Raw genomic sequence first — 15,747 nt, forward strand, 5'->3', positions numbered from 1 at the left:
AAAAGGACTCCGTATATTTCCAATGCTGGGACCAATTGTATACTTGGTTGAATAATAGAATAAAAAAAGGATAAGGTTAGTGTAGATTTTATTTTTTATTTGTATATCTTGACTGAAGTTAATATATTCTGTAAAGCTCCCGTCACAATCTGTGTGTGAGTAAATATTTTGTTGTAAAGAAATAAATAAAATTTATAATAATAATAATAATAATAAAGAAAACAAAGCAATGATGGTTGAATGCAACAGGAAACGGTGACATTTACCTGTTACCCTCTTCTCAGGCAAGACTCCCCACCAGCTGCTGTAGATAAAAAAGCAGGGATCTGAATCCACACAATAAGTTTATTGCTCTTGTGTGCATGTGTGCTTTAAGTCAGTGTTGTCTCCTGGGAACTTTCGAGGGGTGGTATTTACCTACCTTTGCTACCGGGTCACAAATGTGAGCGTGCGCGCATTTGCAGAATGTCAAAAACGGGACGTGATGACATCTGGGTGGGTGGGCGGAGCCTCCCGCAGCCACTGTTACCGGTTCACGCGAACCGGATAGAACCATTTAAATACCTATTTTTTTTTCTTATTTCTGTTTTGTTTGTAAAAAACCTCAATAAAGTTTCTATATAAAAAAAAAAAAAAAAAAAAAAAAAAGAACCATTTAAATACCACCACTGAAATTGTCTGAAGAGATCCCTTGGCAACATTTTGGAAGTGCTTTGTCCTTGTTTACTTCCTATGGCTTAAAGAGAATGACCTGCCTAAGGTCACCTATCTGATACAGGGGTGAAATGCTTCTGGTTCGGACCGGATCATCCGATCCGGTAGCGATGGAGGCAGGTGGTTCAGAGAACCAGTAGCAAAAATCCCTGCCCCCCCACATGCCCAATTGAGCCGCACAACCTCTTCGGCCGAAAAAAATGCTTTTAAAAGTTAAAAAAAAGCCTCTGATGATCACACGGCTCAGCTGGGATCGTCAGAGCCTTTTAAAAGTATTTTTTCTACAACTTCTTGGGCCGAAGAGGTTGTAAAAAAAATGCTTTTAAAAGGCTCTGACGATCCCAGCTGAGTTGCCTGATTGTCAGAGGCTTTTTTTTCTTTTAAAAGCAAAAAAAAAATGCTTTTAAAAGAAAACAAAAGCCTCTGACGAACAGGCAACTCAGCTGGAATCGTCAGAGCCTTTTAAAAGCATTTTTTTTTTACAACCGAAGAGGTTGTAGAAAAAATGCTTTTAAAAGTTAAAAAAAAAAGTTGGCCATGCCCACCCAATCACATTACCCCACCACCACCAAGCCACGCCCACAGAACCGGTAGTAAGAAATTTTACATTTCACCACTGCCTTGATAGCTTCATGCATAAGGTGGGACTAGAATTCACAATCTCCTAGTTTCTAGTTTGGTATCATAATCACTGTATCAGACTGGCTCTCTTTCAAATACAGTTGTTTAGAACAAATACAGTTGTTTAGAAGACCTGTACTCTAGAATTACTACCTCAGAACTACTGTTGCAGAAGGTGGACATCAAGAGATTTTAATTTTCTCACAGGAGTATCTTTGCTATAATCAGAACAATCATGTTTTTCTACCATGATGCACTTCTGGGATAGTGGACTTCATTTCCCAGAATTCTAGGTTGACTTGCAAAACCTTGATAGTACAAGGGTTTAGTGCACCCTGTTATTAACACAGCTGCCTGCAATTTCTGCTGGTTCGAATCTCTCCAAGGCTCAAGGTTGACTCAGCCTTCCATCCTTTCTAAGGTAGGTGAAATGAGGACCCAGTTTGTGGGGGCAATAAGCTGACTTTGTATAAAATATACAAAAGAATGAAGGCTATTGCTTAACGCATTGTAAGCCGCCCTGAGTCTCCGGAGAAGGGCGGCATATAAATCAAATTAAAAAAAAAAAAAAAACAGGAAAGTTGAAAGCGGCTACTTCCAACTGCTTTCTCCGATACTGTGAATAGGAGGGGGCATTCACATATAGACACATCCTGTTTACAAGAATGCCATATGGTAATCTGACCTATAAAAAAACTGATTCTCATCAGTGGCATCCGCAGTCAACCCCAAAAATGGAATGTGTGCAATGATTTTATTGTTGTTGTTCAGTTGCTAATCCATATCCAACTCTTCATGACCCATGGACTATAGAATGCAAGGCCCCTTGTCCTCCATTATCTCCTGGAGTCTGTTCAAACCAGTGGTGAAATCCAAATTTTTTTACTACCGGTTCTGTGGGCATGGTGTGGCTTGGTAAGCGTGGCTTGGTGGGCGTGGCAGGGGAAGGATACTGCAAAAACTCCATTCCCACTCCACTCCAGGGGAAGGATACTGCAAAATCTCCATTCCCATCCCACTCTGGGACCAGCCAGAGATGGTATTTGGCGGTTCTCCGAACTACTCAAAATTTCCGCTACCAGTTCTCCAGAACCTGTCAGAACCTGCTGAATTTCACCCCGGGTTCAAACTCATGTCCACTGCATTGATGACTACCTAACCATCTCCTCCTTTGCTGTCCTTCTGCTTTTGCCTTCAGTCTTTCCCAACATCAGGGTCTTTTCCAATGAGTCGTCTCTTCTCATTTGGTGGCCAAATTATTTGAGCTTCAGCATCTGTCTTTCCAAAGGACAGTCAGGGTTGATTTGCAGAGATGCCGTCATGCAATATTGCTTTTATTTATTTGCCTTTCAATGGTGAAGGCAAGTATGTAGATTGCAGAATTTGTGCGATGATGGTTGTCATGCCTATTTCTTAATTTCCCCCTCCTGGCTTCCTCGGAGACCCCTCTGAGTCCAGTGTACTTATATCCTTGTCTTCAAAGATAGCTTTTCATAGTTAGAAATGCACCTAAAAATTTCACCTCAGCATCAGTTTCAATATTAAGTTGTTCAAATAATGAGATTGGTCTCATCTCTTGCCTGCTGCTCTAGATCCAGTCTTATCATAACAGAATACATATTTCATGTGAACTCAGCCAACTGTAATTAACTGAATAAACAAATCACAGTTTAATGGGATGTGTGAACTAAGATGTCCCAGCTCCAATTATCCCTGTGAACTTTCTGGTCCCCTTAGCAGTAACCCACAGTTGTAGCTAAAGATTGTTCAGTATTTTTGCCCACTTTTCAATGAGAGTGAGAGAGTGAAAGTGAGAGAATCATATTCCTAAGAGCAGAAATCTCACTTGAACAATCATTAGTGAAGTATAGTTGATAACAAAACCACAAAAGTTTACTCACTGGAAATTAATTATTGACCTAAGCAAAGCCTTATTAACTGCCTCCTGCCAGGAGGAGAGCCAAACAACATACGGTTCATGCATTTGATTTGAGAATTAAAGCAGAAGGAAGTAACCTCACATTAGCAATCTCCCAGACCAGCGATCACCAACTGGTGGTCCGTGGACCACTGGTGGTTCGCGAGAAAATTTTGGTGGTCCGTAGAAAAATTATTTGCATTTTTAATATTGCACTAAATCAGGGGTCCTCAAATTACGGCCCCTGGGATGGATACGTGCAATGAACGTTTGTGTTGCTGTAGAGAGTCTCCCCCTTTGGGGTTTTTTTGTGTGAGTTGGAGGGGGGCATAAATTCCGACTTGGGGTCTACTTCAGCCTCCTGGTGTGGGGCTTTGGGGGCGAAGGCTGGAGGGAAGCACCGCTGGTGGTGAAGAGCCAGAGGGCCTTGTTCCAGTGGGACTGCCTCATGGCCTGGAACTGGCTGACCATCTCAGCCCACTGAGCCTCCAGGTGCCGGTATCTGGCCTTCCATTCCTGCGGGTCTTCTGTCTGCTTGGAAAGCCTATGCTTGTAGTCCTCAGTGAGGTGCTTCTGCTGAGCCTCCTTCTCGGTCAGATCCAATTTGAACTGAGCTGTTTTGCCAACTCTTTCTCACGGTGGCTGCTTAGATCCAGCAAATGGTTCCAGTTGGGGCCCTAAGGAGCCCAGGTCAGGAGGCAAGGAGTTGGCCACGCCCACCCAGTCACGTGACCATCTAGCCACGCCCACCCAGCCGGTCATTAGGCAGATCATATTAGTAGTCTGCGGGATTTAGAATTATGAATTTAGTGGTCCCTGAGGTCCAAAAGGTTGGTGACCCCTGTCCCAGACCACCATTTCATAACTGGGTATGTTCACAATGTGTTGACTTCCCCAGCCAACAGAGCCGTTGCTAAGAATTTTGGGAGTTGAAGTCCACTCATCATAAAGTTGTCCAGGTTGGGAAATGTTATCATAGACAAAGAACAGGAATAATAAGTAAAAAGGGGAAAACAGGATAAATCTTTCATTCTATTTCCACCTTTTGGCCACTAGATTATGAGGTACTGAGGAGAAAGTCCCACAGGAATTGGACTTCCAAAATTGCCATCTTGTTTACAAAATAGAAAGCCAGGGGGAAAAAGGAATGGGGTGTAAAGGGGAGCTCTAAGAGGGAAATTTGGTTCTTTAAATTCAGGATTTAGAATGAACTTCACCATGGTGGGAAAATGGTATGCTTGATACAAGTCAACATCACTTTAATGGCACACAATCCTTGTCCTTATCATAGAGAGTCGTGGTGGTGCAGTGGTTAGAATGCAGCACTGCAGGCTACTTCTGCTAACTGCTGGCTGCCAGCAGTTTGGCAGTTCGAGTCTCACCAGCCATCCTTCCATCTTTCCGAGGGGGGTAAAATGAGGACCCAGATTGTTGGGGGCAATATGTGGATTCTGTAAACCGCTTAGAGAGGGCTTTAAAGCTCTGTGAAGTGGTATATAAGTCTAAGTGCTGTTGCTAGTACTATCAACTTTGAAATGAAGCAGATAAATTTTATATCCACTACAGACAAGTTTCCTTTACTAGCTGTGATTTATTAGATTTATATTCCATTTCCTATCAAAGAATAATTGTGGAAAATAGCATTGGTGATCCTTGTTGGTCAACAAATGGAGCCGACCAGGGGTGCTATTCAGCAGGTTCTCACAGGTTCTGGAGAACCGATAATGGAAACTCTGAGTAGTTCAGAGAACCGGCAAATACCATCTCTGGCTGGCCCCAGAGTGGGGTGGGAATGGAGATTTGGCAATATCCTTCCCCCAGGAGTGGGGAGGGAATGGGGATTTTGCAGTATCCTTCCCCTGGAGTGGAGAAGGAATGGAGATTTTACAATATCCTTCCCCAAGGAGTGGGGAGGGAATGGAGATTTTGCAGTATCCTTCACCCCCAGGAGTGGGGAGGGAATAGGGATTTTGCAGTATCCTTCTCCTGGAGTGAGGTGGGAATGGAGATTTTGCAGTATCCTTCCTCTGGAGTGGGGTGGAAATGGAGTTTTTGCAATATCCTCCCCCCAGGAGTGGGGAGGGATTGGAGATTTTGCAGTATCCTTCCCCTGGAGTGGGGTGGGAATGGAGATTTTGCAGTATCCTTCCCCTGCCACGCCCACCAAGCCACACCACACCCATCAAGCCACACCCACAGAACCAGTAGTAAAAAAAATTGAATTCCACAACTGGAGCCCACCATGCTTGTTCTCTCTTCTTCTCTTAGCCCAGGGGTCTGCAACCTTAAACACTCAAAGAGCCATTTGGACCCGTTTCCCACAGAAAAGAAAACACCGGGAGCCACAAAACGCTTCCCGTGCCTGACTATTTCTTGAGCGGCCACAAAACTAGCATATGTAGTTGAATTAAACTTTGTTTTCTTCTGAAACTTTTCTTTTCTTGGATTTATCCATAGTTGGGCTACCGGTGGGTTGAAAAGCTCAATAAATCGTGTGCTGACGTGTGTCGCACATTGGCAGTTGTGACGCATATTTTGAGTGACAGGGAGCCGCAGCAGAAGGGTGAAAGAGCCACATGCGGCTCCAGAGCTGCAGGTTGCTGACCCCGGTTCTTAGCCCTATGGTTCTTTCTGGAAGACTTGAATACCAATCTTTTTTTTTTTTTTTTTTGATTTATATGCCGCCCTTCTCCTCAGGGCAGTTTACAATGCATTAAGCAATAGCCTTCATACTTTTGTATATTTTATACAAAGTCATCTTATTGCCCCCACAATCTGGGTCCTCATTTTACCTACCTTAGAAAGGATGGAAGGCTGAGTCAACCTTGAGCCTGGTGAGATTTGAACTTGCAGTAATTGCAGGCAGCTGATGTTAATAACAGTGCTTTAGTCTGCTACGCTACCATTGGCCCCCAATGATAATTTTCCCAATGTAAATCTAGTTTTGTCTCATTCACACAGCGTAGCAGATTTGGTTAGAATTCTAAGGGACCTACCCAGCTGGCTTCCGACATTCCAAAATTCTTGAGGATCGTAATTTGAAGAGTCTGTTCTGGTTCCCTTGGGGTAGATTCTTGTAAGGAAGCGGACTGTGTGCGAGACAAAGTCAGGAGCTGCAAAAAAAAAAAAAAAAAGACATGTTCAAAATGTTATTGCAAAGAAATATGCCTAACTTTTTTTTTTTTTTTGGTTACTGCTGCTGTTATTCTATGTTATTGGTTCACCGCTTCTTTTATTGCTTCTTTTATTATGTATATTTTTGCATTGTTTCAAAGAATGCTTCTCTCAACCATTTTGACCTACTTTCTGATTATTGCAAAGGGTTTTTTTTTTTTTTTTTGCAATGAGAAGCAATATGTAAATATTTTAAATAAAATAAAGAAGTGTGGAAAAGGCTGCAGACGATTTTAAAATAGCAAATATAACAAGCTGATAATGTTTTAAACGGGAGATTATGTAGGCTGACAACAAATTCACAATATATATTTATGCTGCATGCCTTTTGGGAGGGAGAGAACGCCAGAGCTAGTTTGGAGTAGTAGTTAAGGCACTAGTCTAGAACAGTCGTGGGTTGCCCCCTGGTTCGCACCGGTTCTATAGAACCGGTAGTAAAACCGATGGGAGGCTCCGCCCACCGACCCTGATGTCATCAAAATGCTTCTGTGCATGTGCAGAAGAGTGCACGCATGCGCTCGCTTTGCTCGCGTGCGCGCACGGCCCCGTTGCGAACCGCTGGTAAAGGTAAGTAGAACCCACCCCTGGTCTAGGAACCTGGGCACTGTGAATTATAGTTCTGCCTTAAGTATGAAAAACATCTGGATCGGTGATGGTATTCAGCTGGTTCTATCTGGTTCGGGCAAACTGGTAGCAGTGGCTGCGGGAGGCTCCACCCACCTGCCCGGATGTTATCATGCCCCATTTATCCACGTTTTTGATGCTCTGCACATGTGCGGAAGGCGTGAACTGGTAGCAAAGGTAAGTAAATACCATCCCCTGATCTGGATGACTTTGGGCCAATCATTAGTTCTAATCCTGTTTTAGGCCTGAAAGCCATTTTGGTGACTTTGGGTCAATCACCAGGAGACTGTGAATTCTAATCCTGCCTTAGGCATGAGGCATAAAACTCAGCTGTGTGGCCTTGGGCCAGTCACTCTCTGTCAGCTCTCGGAAAGGCAAATCACTTCAAAAATCTGCCCAAGTAAATTGCAGGGACTAGTCCAGTCATTAAGAGGAATCGTCGACAATGACTCAGAGGCACAATATACCTGAAAGTAATTTAGCCACAAAGAAGCTCGATTGATTTAGCAACAATTGAGTTAAGAGAATTTCAGGAGAATTGTCATGAGTCTCCCTGCACTTCCTTATCTCTGAGGTGATCAAGGGTAAATGTGAGCAGTCAACCCGTCTTCTTGCGACTTCATTAAAGCCCAAGAGAAGAAGACATCAAGAGGAAACTCTTCCTATTGCTTATTGTTTTGAGGGTTTTTTTTCCAGTAAGACGGCTTTCCTCAGAAAGGAGGGGGCGTTAAATTAATGGAGAATGTTTCCTTTTTCCTGAAGAAATTCAGATCAATTGTCCACCCAGTTTCTTAGCTTTACATTTACTGGATAATTTCAAAAAGGCCGGCTATCTTGGCAGCCGACTCTCCCAAATATTTTTGCTTTGATCCGTATCTCTGTACAAGCGTTATGGACCACATTCTGTGTGAACATCCATTTCAGAAGAAGAAAAATGAACATGATTAAGCCAACTGTTGGATGTTCTGTTTGCAAGATTTATTCTAGTTTAGGTAGTAGGAGGGAGGGTGGAAGGTAGATAAATTGAGAAGCCTTGAGGTTACACCTACTGTAAATATCAGGCAGTACAGTATATTTCTGTCTTGCCGGATTAGATGGCAATGTCTAACTGCCTTGGTTGATCTTTTTAAAAAAATGGCAAGTAGGGCTGACCCTACTAATGCTAAATGCTAAATGGTTAGCATTTATATGGAAACCAGTGGAAAATCTTAAGACTAGATGCTAGATTGGGAGGTAAACAAATAAAAAAAGGAGGTGACACTGAAAACCCACAACAGTTTTGTTACCCACAACCAGGGCTGCTGGGGGTTCGCAGGGGTTCGGGAGAACCTCTAGCTAAGATTCTGTGCAGTTCAGATAACCCCAAAATTCTATTCCTGGCTGGCCCCGCCCACCCTGCCCCGCCCCTCCCAGGAATCCCCACATGGACCATTTTGGATGCAGGTAAGTGCAGGGCACATATGGAGACTCAGGGAGGGAGAAAAACAGGCCTACCTATTTCCGGCCTCCAGAGGGCCTCCGGAGCCTGGGGAGGCCATTTTCGCCCTCCCGGAGGCTCAAGGAAAACCTCCGGAGCCCGGGGAGGGCAAAAACGCGCCCCCCCCCAACTGTGGTGCAGGAGGCTGACTAGGCCACACCCACCCAGCAACTGGGCAGAGAACCCCTTGCTAAAAATTTTGAAGCTCATCCCTGCCCACAACAATTACGCGGAAGTGTCCATAAATCCCAGAGTTAAATTTGACACAAAAGAATCTTGATATATATCCCTGTAATACACCGAAAAGCTTCCTAAATTAAGACAAAGCATTTTTATTCTCAAGGACATTTTGAAAACTACGCTGGCTCCAAAACAAATAGAGAAATACTCAGCTCACTTAAATATTGAGTTGACGGTTGAAACTTCTACATTACCTCTCCGGCTGATGAGCTTCTGACCTTTCACCTCTCCGATGGAATTATTTTGGTAGCATTTCTGCTTCTCCTTGGAATCCTCAAAGCTGACAAACTTCCGTGAAGCAGTATAAATCACGAGTTCAGAAAGGAGCAAAGCCACTTTGACTTTATGGCCCTAAGAACAGAGATTGACAAATGTTATGACTCTCAGAAGTGAAAGTAATGTGTGGCCTCAAGTTTAAGTACATCAGGGGTGATAAGATTGGGAAGGTTGTGTAGTTCTAGGTAGACACATTCTTCAGTCTCCTCCCGTTCAGTCTGAACAAAAGAGTGTGTGTAAAAATCCATCTTTAGATTAAGATGGTCTCAAGATAATGGAATCATTGCACCTAAAATGTTCTGGACTGCAGCCTTGTGCCTCTGACATTTTTTTCCTACAAAGAATATTTTGATAGACTTGTCCAGGATGGATTCTGGCAGACATGTCTGTGATCGAGAATTAGGTGGGGTGCTAAAGACAAAAGCAGCTTTGTGCTATTGTGATAGAAGCAGTGGTAGAATTCAAATTTTTTTACTACCAGTTCTGTGGGCGTGGCTTGGTGGGGATGGTGTGGCTTGGTGGGCGTGGCTTGGTGGGCATGGCAGGGTAAGGATACTGCAAAATCTCCATTCCCCCCCCCACTCTGGGGTCAGTCAGAGGTGGCATTTGCCAGTTCTCCAAACTACTCGAAATTTCCGCTACCAGAACCTGTCAGAACCTGCTGAATAGCACCCCTGAATCAGGGGTGAAATGCTCCCGGTTCGGACTGGATCACCCGATCCTGTAGCGATGGAGGCAGGTGGTTCGGAGAACCGGTAGCAAAAATCCCTGCCCATCCACCCCCCCCCCATGCCCAGCTGAGCTGCACAATCATCAGAGGCTTTTTTTTTTACTTTTAAAAGGATTTTTTCTACAACCTCTTCAGAGCGAAGAGGTTATAAAAAAATGCTTTCAAAAGGCTCTGACAATCCCAGCTGAGTTGCCTGATCGGCAGAGGCTTTTTTTCTTTTAAATGCCTCTGATGATCAGGCAACTCAGCTGGGATCGTCAGAGCCATTTGAAAGCATTTTTTACAACCTCTTCGCCGAAGAGGTTGTAGAAAAAATGGTTTTAAAAGTAAAAAAAAAAAATTGGCCACACCCACCCAGTCACATTACCCCCCCCCCACCAAGCCACGCCCACAGAACCAGTAGTAACAAATTTTAGATTTCAGCACTGCCCTGGATAGAAGTTTCACCCCATGCGTATGTGCATTGTGATGTCAATTTCATGCACATACCAAAAGTGGTGGAATTTCCATTGGAACAACATAGCTGCTTTGGTGGTGCATTTGACAGCTAACAGGATGATGATGTGAACCTGGACTGGTAACTGCACAACATCTATTGGATGCTTTCTGGCCCTTTTCATACCTGGCAATTGTGCTGCTTTATCTTCTCAAGAGAAAGAGGACTGCCTTTATAAACATTCTCTTCCCATTTTTTTTCTTTAATGAGTAGTTTTCTATTTATGAGCTATATATGTGAACCTGAAACCATGCAAAACTTCCTGAGTTGGTTCTGTTTGAAAGAGACCAGCACAACAATATTTTCTGGCAGTGGGAACATCAGAGTTGAGTGACCTACATTGCCCGGCTGTAGTATAAGGTATGTGGGAATGTCCTTTGCAAGACAGAAAGAAGAGCTGCAGCCTATACCAGCATGGCTAGCTGAGCAATTCTGGGAGTTGAAGTCCACAACTCTTAAAGTTGCCAAGTTCGCAGATACACACACATACACCCGGCTTAGACAATAGGCTAATAAATAAAATTTGAGGAAGGGTGATGTAAGCATCTCAGAAGGGATGTTCCCTAGTTTTTGGGGAAAGTAAAAGTGAGGGATGGAGGAGTACTTTTAGACTTGCAAGATTCTGTTAATGTAACCTTACAATAAGGTGACCAACTTTTTTACAATGTGAAGGAGGACACAAATAAATTGAAGAAAAAAGAAGAAGTGAGTCTAATGCATGCGTATGTGCCGTGTTGTGTTTTGGTAAGAAGTAAACAAAGCCACTTGCGCGCGGTGCACTCTCTCAAAACAATTCTCCTGTGCGGATCGCATGCGTCTCATAATTGCTTCTCGCCGCACTGTACCGAGCCTTGACGACTCATCATGTCAAATACAAATACGTCACATCACACGCAACGGATCGGATCGGCATCGATCGAGTACGGAGATTTACAGATTAGTCTTCAAATATCGAAAAGGAGGACATGTAGGAGGACACTTTACGAGAGAGGACAGAGCTTACAAAAGAAGGACTGTCTTCCCTAAAGGAGGACAATTGGTCACCTTACTTACAATAAAGACAGAGCTAATACTCTTTGTTGTTCTTCTTGCCTGGACTCTCCACACAAGGCTAACAGGATGGCAAAAGGATTAGAGAGTTTACTTATCAGCACCTGCCAATTGCCCCCATTAGCTGTTTTCAGAGAGAAAGAGAAACTGTGAGCAAGACAGAGTCAACAATTGAGAGAATTAGAGTGAATGAACAAGAGCACACAAGACAGGTTGTGACAGAGCAAGAACAAGGATACCTCAAGGGAAGTGTTCCCCAACCTTGGCAACTTGAAGATGTGTGGACTTCAACTCCCAGAATTCCCCAGCTTGGAATTCTTTCATAATGGCTTCATTAGGGTTTTTTTGTTTTGTTTTTTTAACACATTGAGACTTTAATGTTTTGGAAACCAGTTCTTGCAGTTTCGTACCCAGCTAGTCGGGCCTGCAAGTATTCGAGAAAAGCCTTACTTCTGTTTTCTTATTTTGAAAGAATCAGGGCAACATTGCTGTGGACTAGGGGTCCTCAAACTTGGCAGCTTTAAGACTTGTGGACTTCAACTCCCAGAATCCAAATTATGGGAGTTGAAGTCCACAAGTCTTAAAGCTGCCAAGTTTGAAGACCTCTGCTGTGGATGACTGGCCCTTGGCTTACCTTGTCCTTGTCTTTTTTACTTTGTTTCCGAATGAGTGCTTTCTTGAGCATGCGTCCAGTACTTTCATCATCTTCATCGTCTGACTCCAAGGTATCCTCAGTTTCTTCTGTAAGGCCCTGGTATTTCTGACCCCTCCGTTGAAGGGTGTCTTGGAGTGATCCAGCTTTCTTATTTTTGATCAGGATCTTTAATTTCAATTGCTATGAAAGGGAAAAGGTGCACTCATTCAGTATGGTAAGCTACAAAACTAAACGGCAAGGACAATTAAGATAAGTTTCTAATTTAATTGAAAAGAAGGACCAGGGATGATATGAGGGCAGTTTTCCAATATCTCAGGGGTTGCCACAAAGAAGAGGGAGTCAAGCTATTCTCCAAAGCACCTGCGGGCAGGAGAAGAAGCAATGGATGGAACCTGATCAAGGAGAGAAGCAACCTAGAAGTGAGGAGAAATTTCCTGACAGTGAGAACAATTAATCAGTGGAATGACTTGCCTCCAGAGGTTATGGGTGCTCCAACACTGGAAGTTTTTTTTTTAAAAGAGATTGGACAACCATTTGTCTGAAATGGTTATAGGATTTCCTGCCTGAGCACTAGAAGACTTCTAAGGCAGCCGTTACCAACTGGTGGTCCGTGGACCATTGGTGGTCCATGAGAAAATTTTGGTGGTCCACAGAAAAATTATTTGCATTTTTTATATTGCACTAAATCAGGGGTCCTCAAACTAAGGCCTCTCGGCCAGATACATGCAATGAACAATTGTGTTGCTGCAGAAAGTCTCCCCCTTTGCAGTCTTTTTGTGTGGGTCAGAGGAGGGCAGAAATTCCAACTTTGGATCTGTTTCAGCCTCCTGGTGCAGGGCTTTGGGCGAAGGCTGGAGGGAAGTACCACTGGTGGCAAAGAGCCGGAGGGTCTTGTTCCAGTGGGACTGCCTGGAACTGGCTGACCATCTCAGCCCGCTGAGCCTCCAGGCGCCAGTACCTGGCCTTGCACTCCCGCAGGTCTTCCCTCTGCTCGGAAAGCATATGCTCCTAGTCCTCAGTGAGGTGCTTCTGCTGAGCCTCCTTCTCGCTCAGATTCAATTTGAACTGAGCTCTTTTGCCAACTCTTTCTCATGGTGGCTGCTTAGCTCCAACAACTGCTTCCTGTTGGGGCACTAAGGAGCCTGGGCATGCAGGCGAGGAGGGGCTGGGAGGGGAGAGGCGAGTAGAGGCCGGCGAGGCGCCACTCAAAGTGAGTGACATCGAGTTGACCATGCCCACCCAGTCACATGACCACCTAGCCACGCCCACCCAGCCGGTCATTAGGCAGATCATATTAGTGGTCCGCGGGATTTCAAATTATGAATTTAGTGGTCCCTGAGGTCCGTAAGGTTGGTGACCCCTGCTCTAAGGTCCCTTCCAATTCTGTTATTCTTATCTTCCAGCCTAGGAAAATATTTGATAAGCAAATATAGAAGGGGTTCACTCACACATCATGTTAAGTAGCAAATAAAACCATACTGTGGCTTAGTGCAGCGTGTGAATTTGGTCTGTGTAAGTTGGCACCATGATAGGGATTGTACATCCTCCAGACACATTTTTCAAACTTCAATAGCCATTCAAATACCAGCATTCAAGTCAGGAATGGCTCTGATATCTCAATTGAATCTGTCCCAAGGCAGCCAAGCAAATGTAGAATCTTGGCTCTGCACCAATCCATACATGCCTGACATGGGATTCACATGTCAATAAACATAAATAATGCTGTTGCAACAGCAATAATCACAACTGTCATATGATCACTGGCACAATGCATCTCAGTCCCTTAGCTATCAAGCCACGTATCACAAAAGCCTGCAGATATCCATCCCTCAGCAAATGGTGACAATTAGCCAGCTTAGATCACAGAAAAGCTAAGTAGAGTTGAACTTGGTGTTTATAGAGGAGATCACCAGGACATTCAAGAGCTGTGAACCAGATTGGGAAATTGACAAAAGATCCTGGGAGGAAATAATAACAAGCTACTTCAAAACAGTAAAGATTTGTCCATGTACGGAGACTCTTCCATTTACAAGCATCCGTTTAAGCGAGCATTTGAAGTTACAATGCCCTGGAAAAAGTGACTTTTGACCATCCCCACAGTGACGGGATCAAAATTTGAGTTCTTGGCGATCGTCATGTATTTGCAAAGTTGCGGCATCCTGGGGTCAACATTCCAGCTGACTTCCAACAAGTAAAGTTACAGGGGAAAACCACATTCTCTTAATAACCACATGATTCGCTTAATAATTGCAATGATTTGCTTCACAACTATCACAAAAAAAGTTGTAAAATCAGGTGTCACTCAATTAACAAACATCTTGCTTTGCAATGGGAATTTTGGTCCCAATTGTGGTCATAAATCAAGGACTGCCATAGTCTTAGTATTATCCTTAATCTGAAGGAATCTTTTTTCATGGTGGTTTTTAAGAAGAGACTGGACAGCATTTGTCTGAAAGGGTATAGATTTCCTGCTTGAGCAGGGAGTTGGGTTAGAAGACCCTTCCAACTCTATTATTCTATTCTATTCTATTCTATTCTATTCTATTCTATTCTATTCTATTCTATTCTATTCTATTCTATTCTACTCTACTCTACTCTACTCCACTCCACTCCACTCCACTCCACTCCATTCCATTCCATTCCATTCCATTCTATTCGTCATTTTCCTACTCTACTCTACTCTACTCTACTCTACTCTACTCTACTCTACTCCACTCCATTCCATTCCATTCCATTCCATTCCATTCTATTCGTCATTTTCCTACTCTACTCTACTCTACTCTACTCTACTCTACTCTACTCTGCTCTATTCATATATTAAGGTTTGCATTGACTGGAAGCAAAATGAGTATTACCATCTCTTCCCAGCAAAATTTGTCCCAAATTCATGTTTTAAATTAGGTATACTTTATTAGTTTTATGGTTAAAAACATTTTTATGACGGAAAAACAAACCGTAGCAGATCTATCCATCTTTCATCCTTAACTTTTGTGTTTTTTTTCCCCTAAGGAAGGAGGAACACATGATTTTACCTCTGGGGAGGGTAATTCTGTTGGCACAGCATTGTCAATGGTTGTAGTACACAAGCTATCACGGAGGATGTCAAGGAGATGGGCTGCCATCCTTTCCTGCTGTGGAGGGCTGCAGTGATTCTCCAGGGACAAAATGATGGGGTAATCTGAAGCCTGAAAATAAATCGAAGAGATTATAGGACATGCTACGTAATCACAATATTTAGGGACCAACAAAGACTATGCCCATAAATTTACATACACTTCCTAGTTTTAGCTCTTTAGCCTTCCATTGTTATTGTCATTTCTCTTTATGGAGCTTTTTCATTTGGCACCATACTATTCTAGTCTCACATTTACAATACAGATGTAAGTGATGTAATGGTTTTATGCTTCGTATCAGCTATTTTAAATCATATTTCAAATAGTTGAGATGGTTTATGTTTACATAACACATTTCTATGTTTCTGCATTTTAACCGGCCTCTGCCCAGAGTAGCTCTATGTCTGTTTTATCCAGACTGTATATATCTCTGCTATACTCACTCTTGTCTTCATAACCTTAATCTTAACGTCTTAATGGTATCGGTATCAAAATTTTATAGTTTGTGATTTAAATCTTGGGCATTTCTGATATAGATTAGATTATTACAATGGGACAGCTGTAATTTTATCTGTGAATGTTTTGTAAGTCAATGACCAAAATAAAGGTATTGCTACTAATACACTGGTTTATTTCTAAAAATAAGGAAGTTCATGCTG

General features: G+C 43.1%; 1 protein-coding gene across 1 annotated transcript in view; it reads right to left on the minus strand.

The window, feature by feature from the left end:
• Positions 1–15,747, minus strand: part of LOC139319854 (1-phosphatidylinositol 4,5-bisphosphate phosphodiesterase zeta-1-like) — a 67,954-nt gene that overhangs the window by 23,800 nt on the left and 28,407 nt on the right. The window contains exons 6-9 of the mRNA XM_070947904.1: positions 15,008–15,160; positions 11,955–12,155; positions 8,963–9,119; positions 6,250–6,366 (exon numbers count right to left, since the gene is read on the minus strand). Of these exons, the coding sequence (XP_070804005.1) occupies positions 6,250–6,366; positions 8,963–9,119; positions 11,955–12,155; positions 15,008–15,160 (628 nt within the window). The remainder of the gene's footprint in view (positions 1–6,249; positions 6,367–8,962; positions 9,120–11,954; positions 12,156–15,007; positions 15,161–15,747) is intronic.

The sequence above is a fragment of the Pituophis catenifer genome, unplaced genomic scaffold (genome assembly GCF_029215685.1).
Source record: "Pituophis catenifer annectens isolate HBS135680 unplaced genomic scaffold, rPitCat1.0.hap2 SCAF_7, whole genome shotgun sequence".
Classification (NCBI taxonomy): domain Eukaryota; kingdom Metazoa; phylum Chordata; class Lepidosauria; order Squamata; family Colubridae; genus Pituophis; species Pituophis catenifer.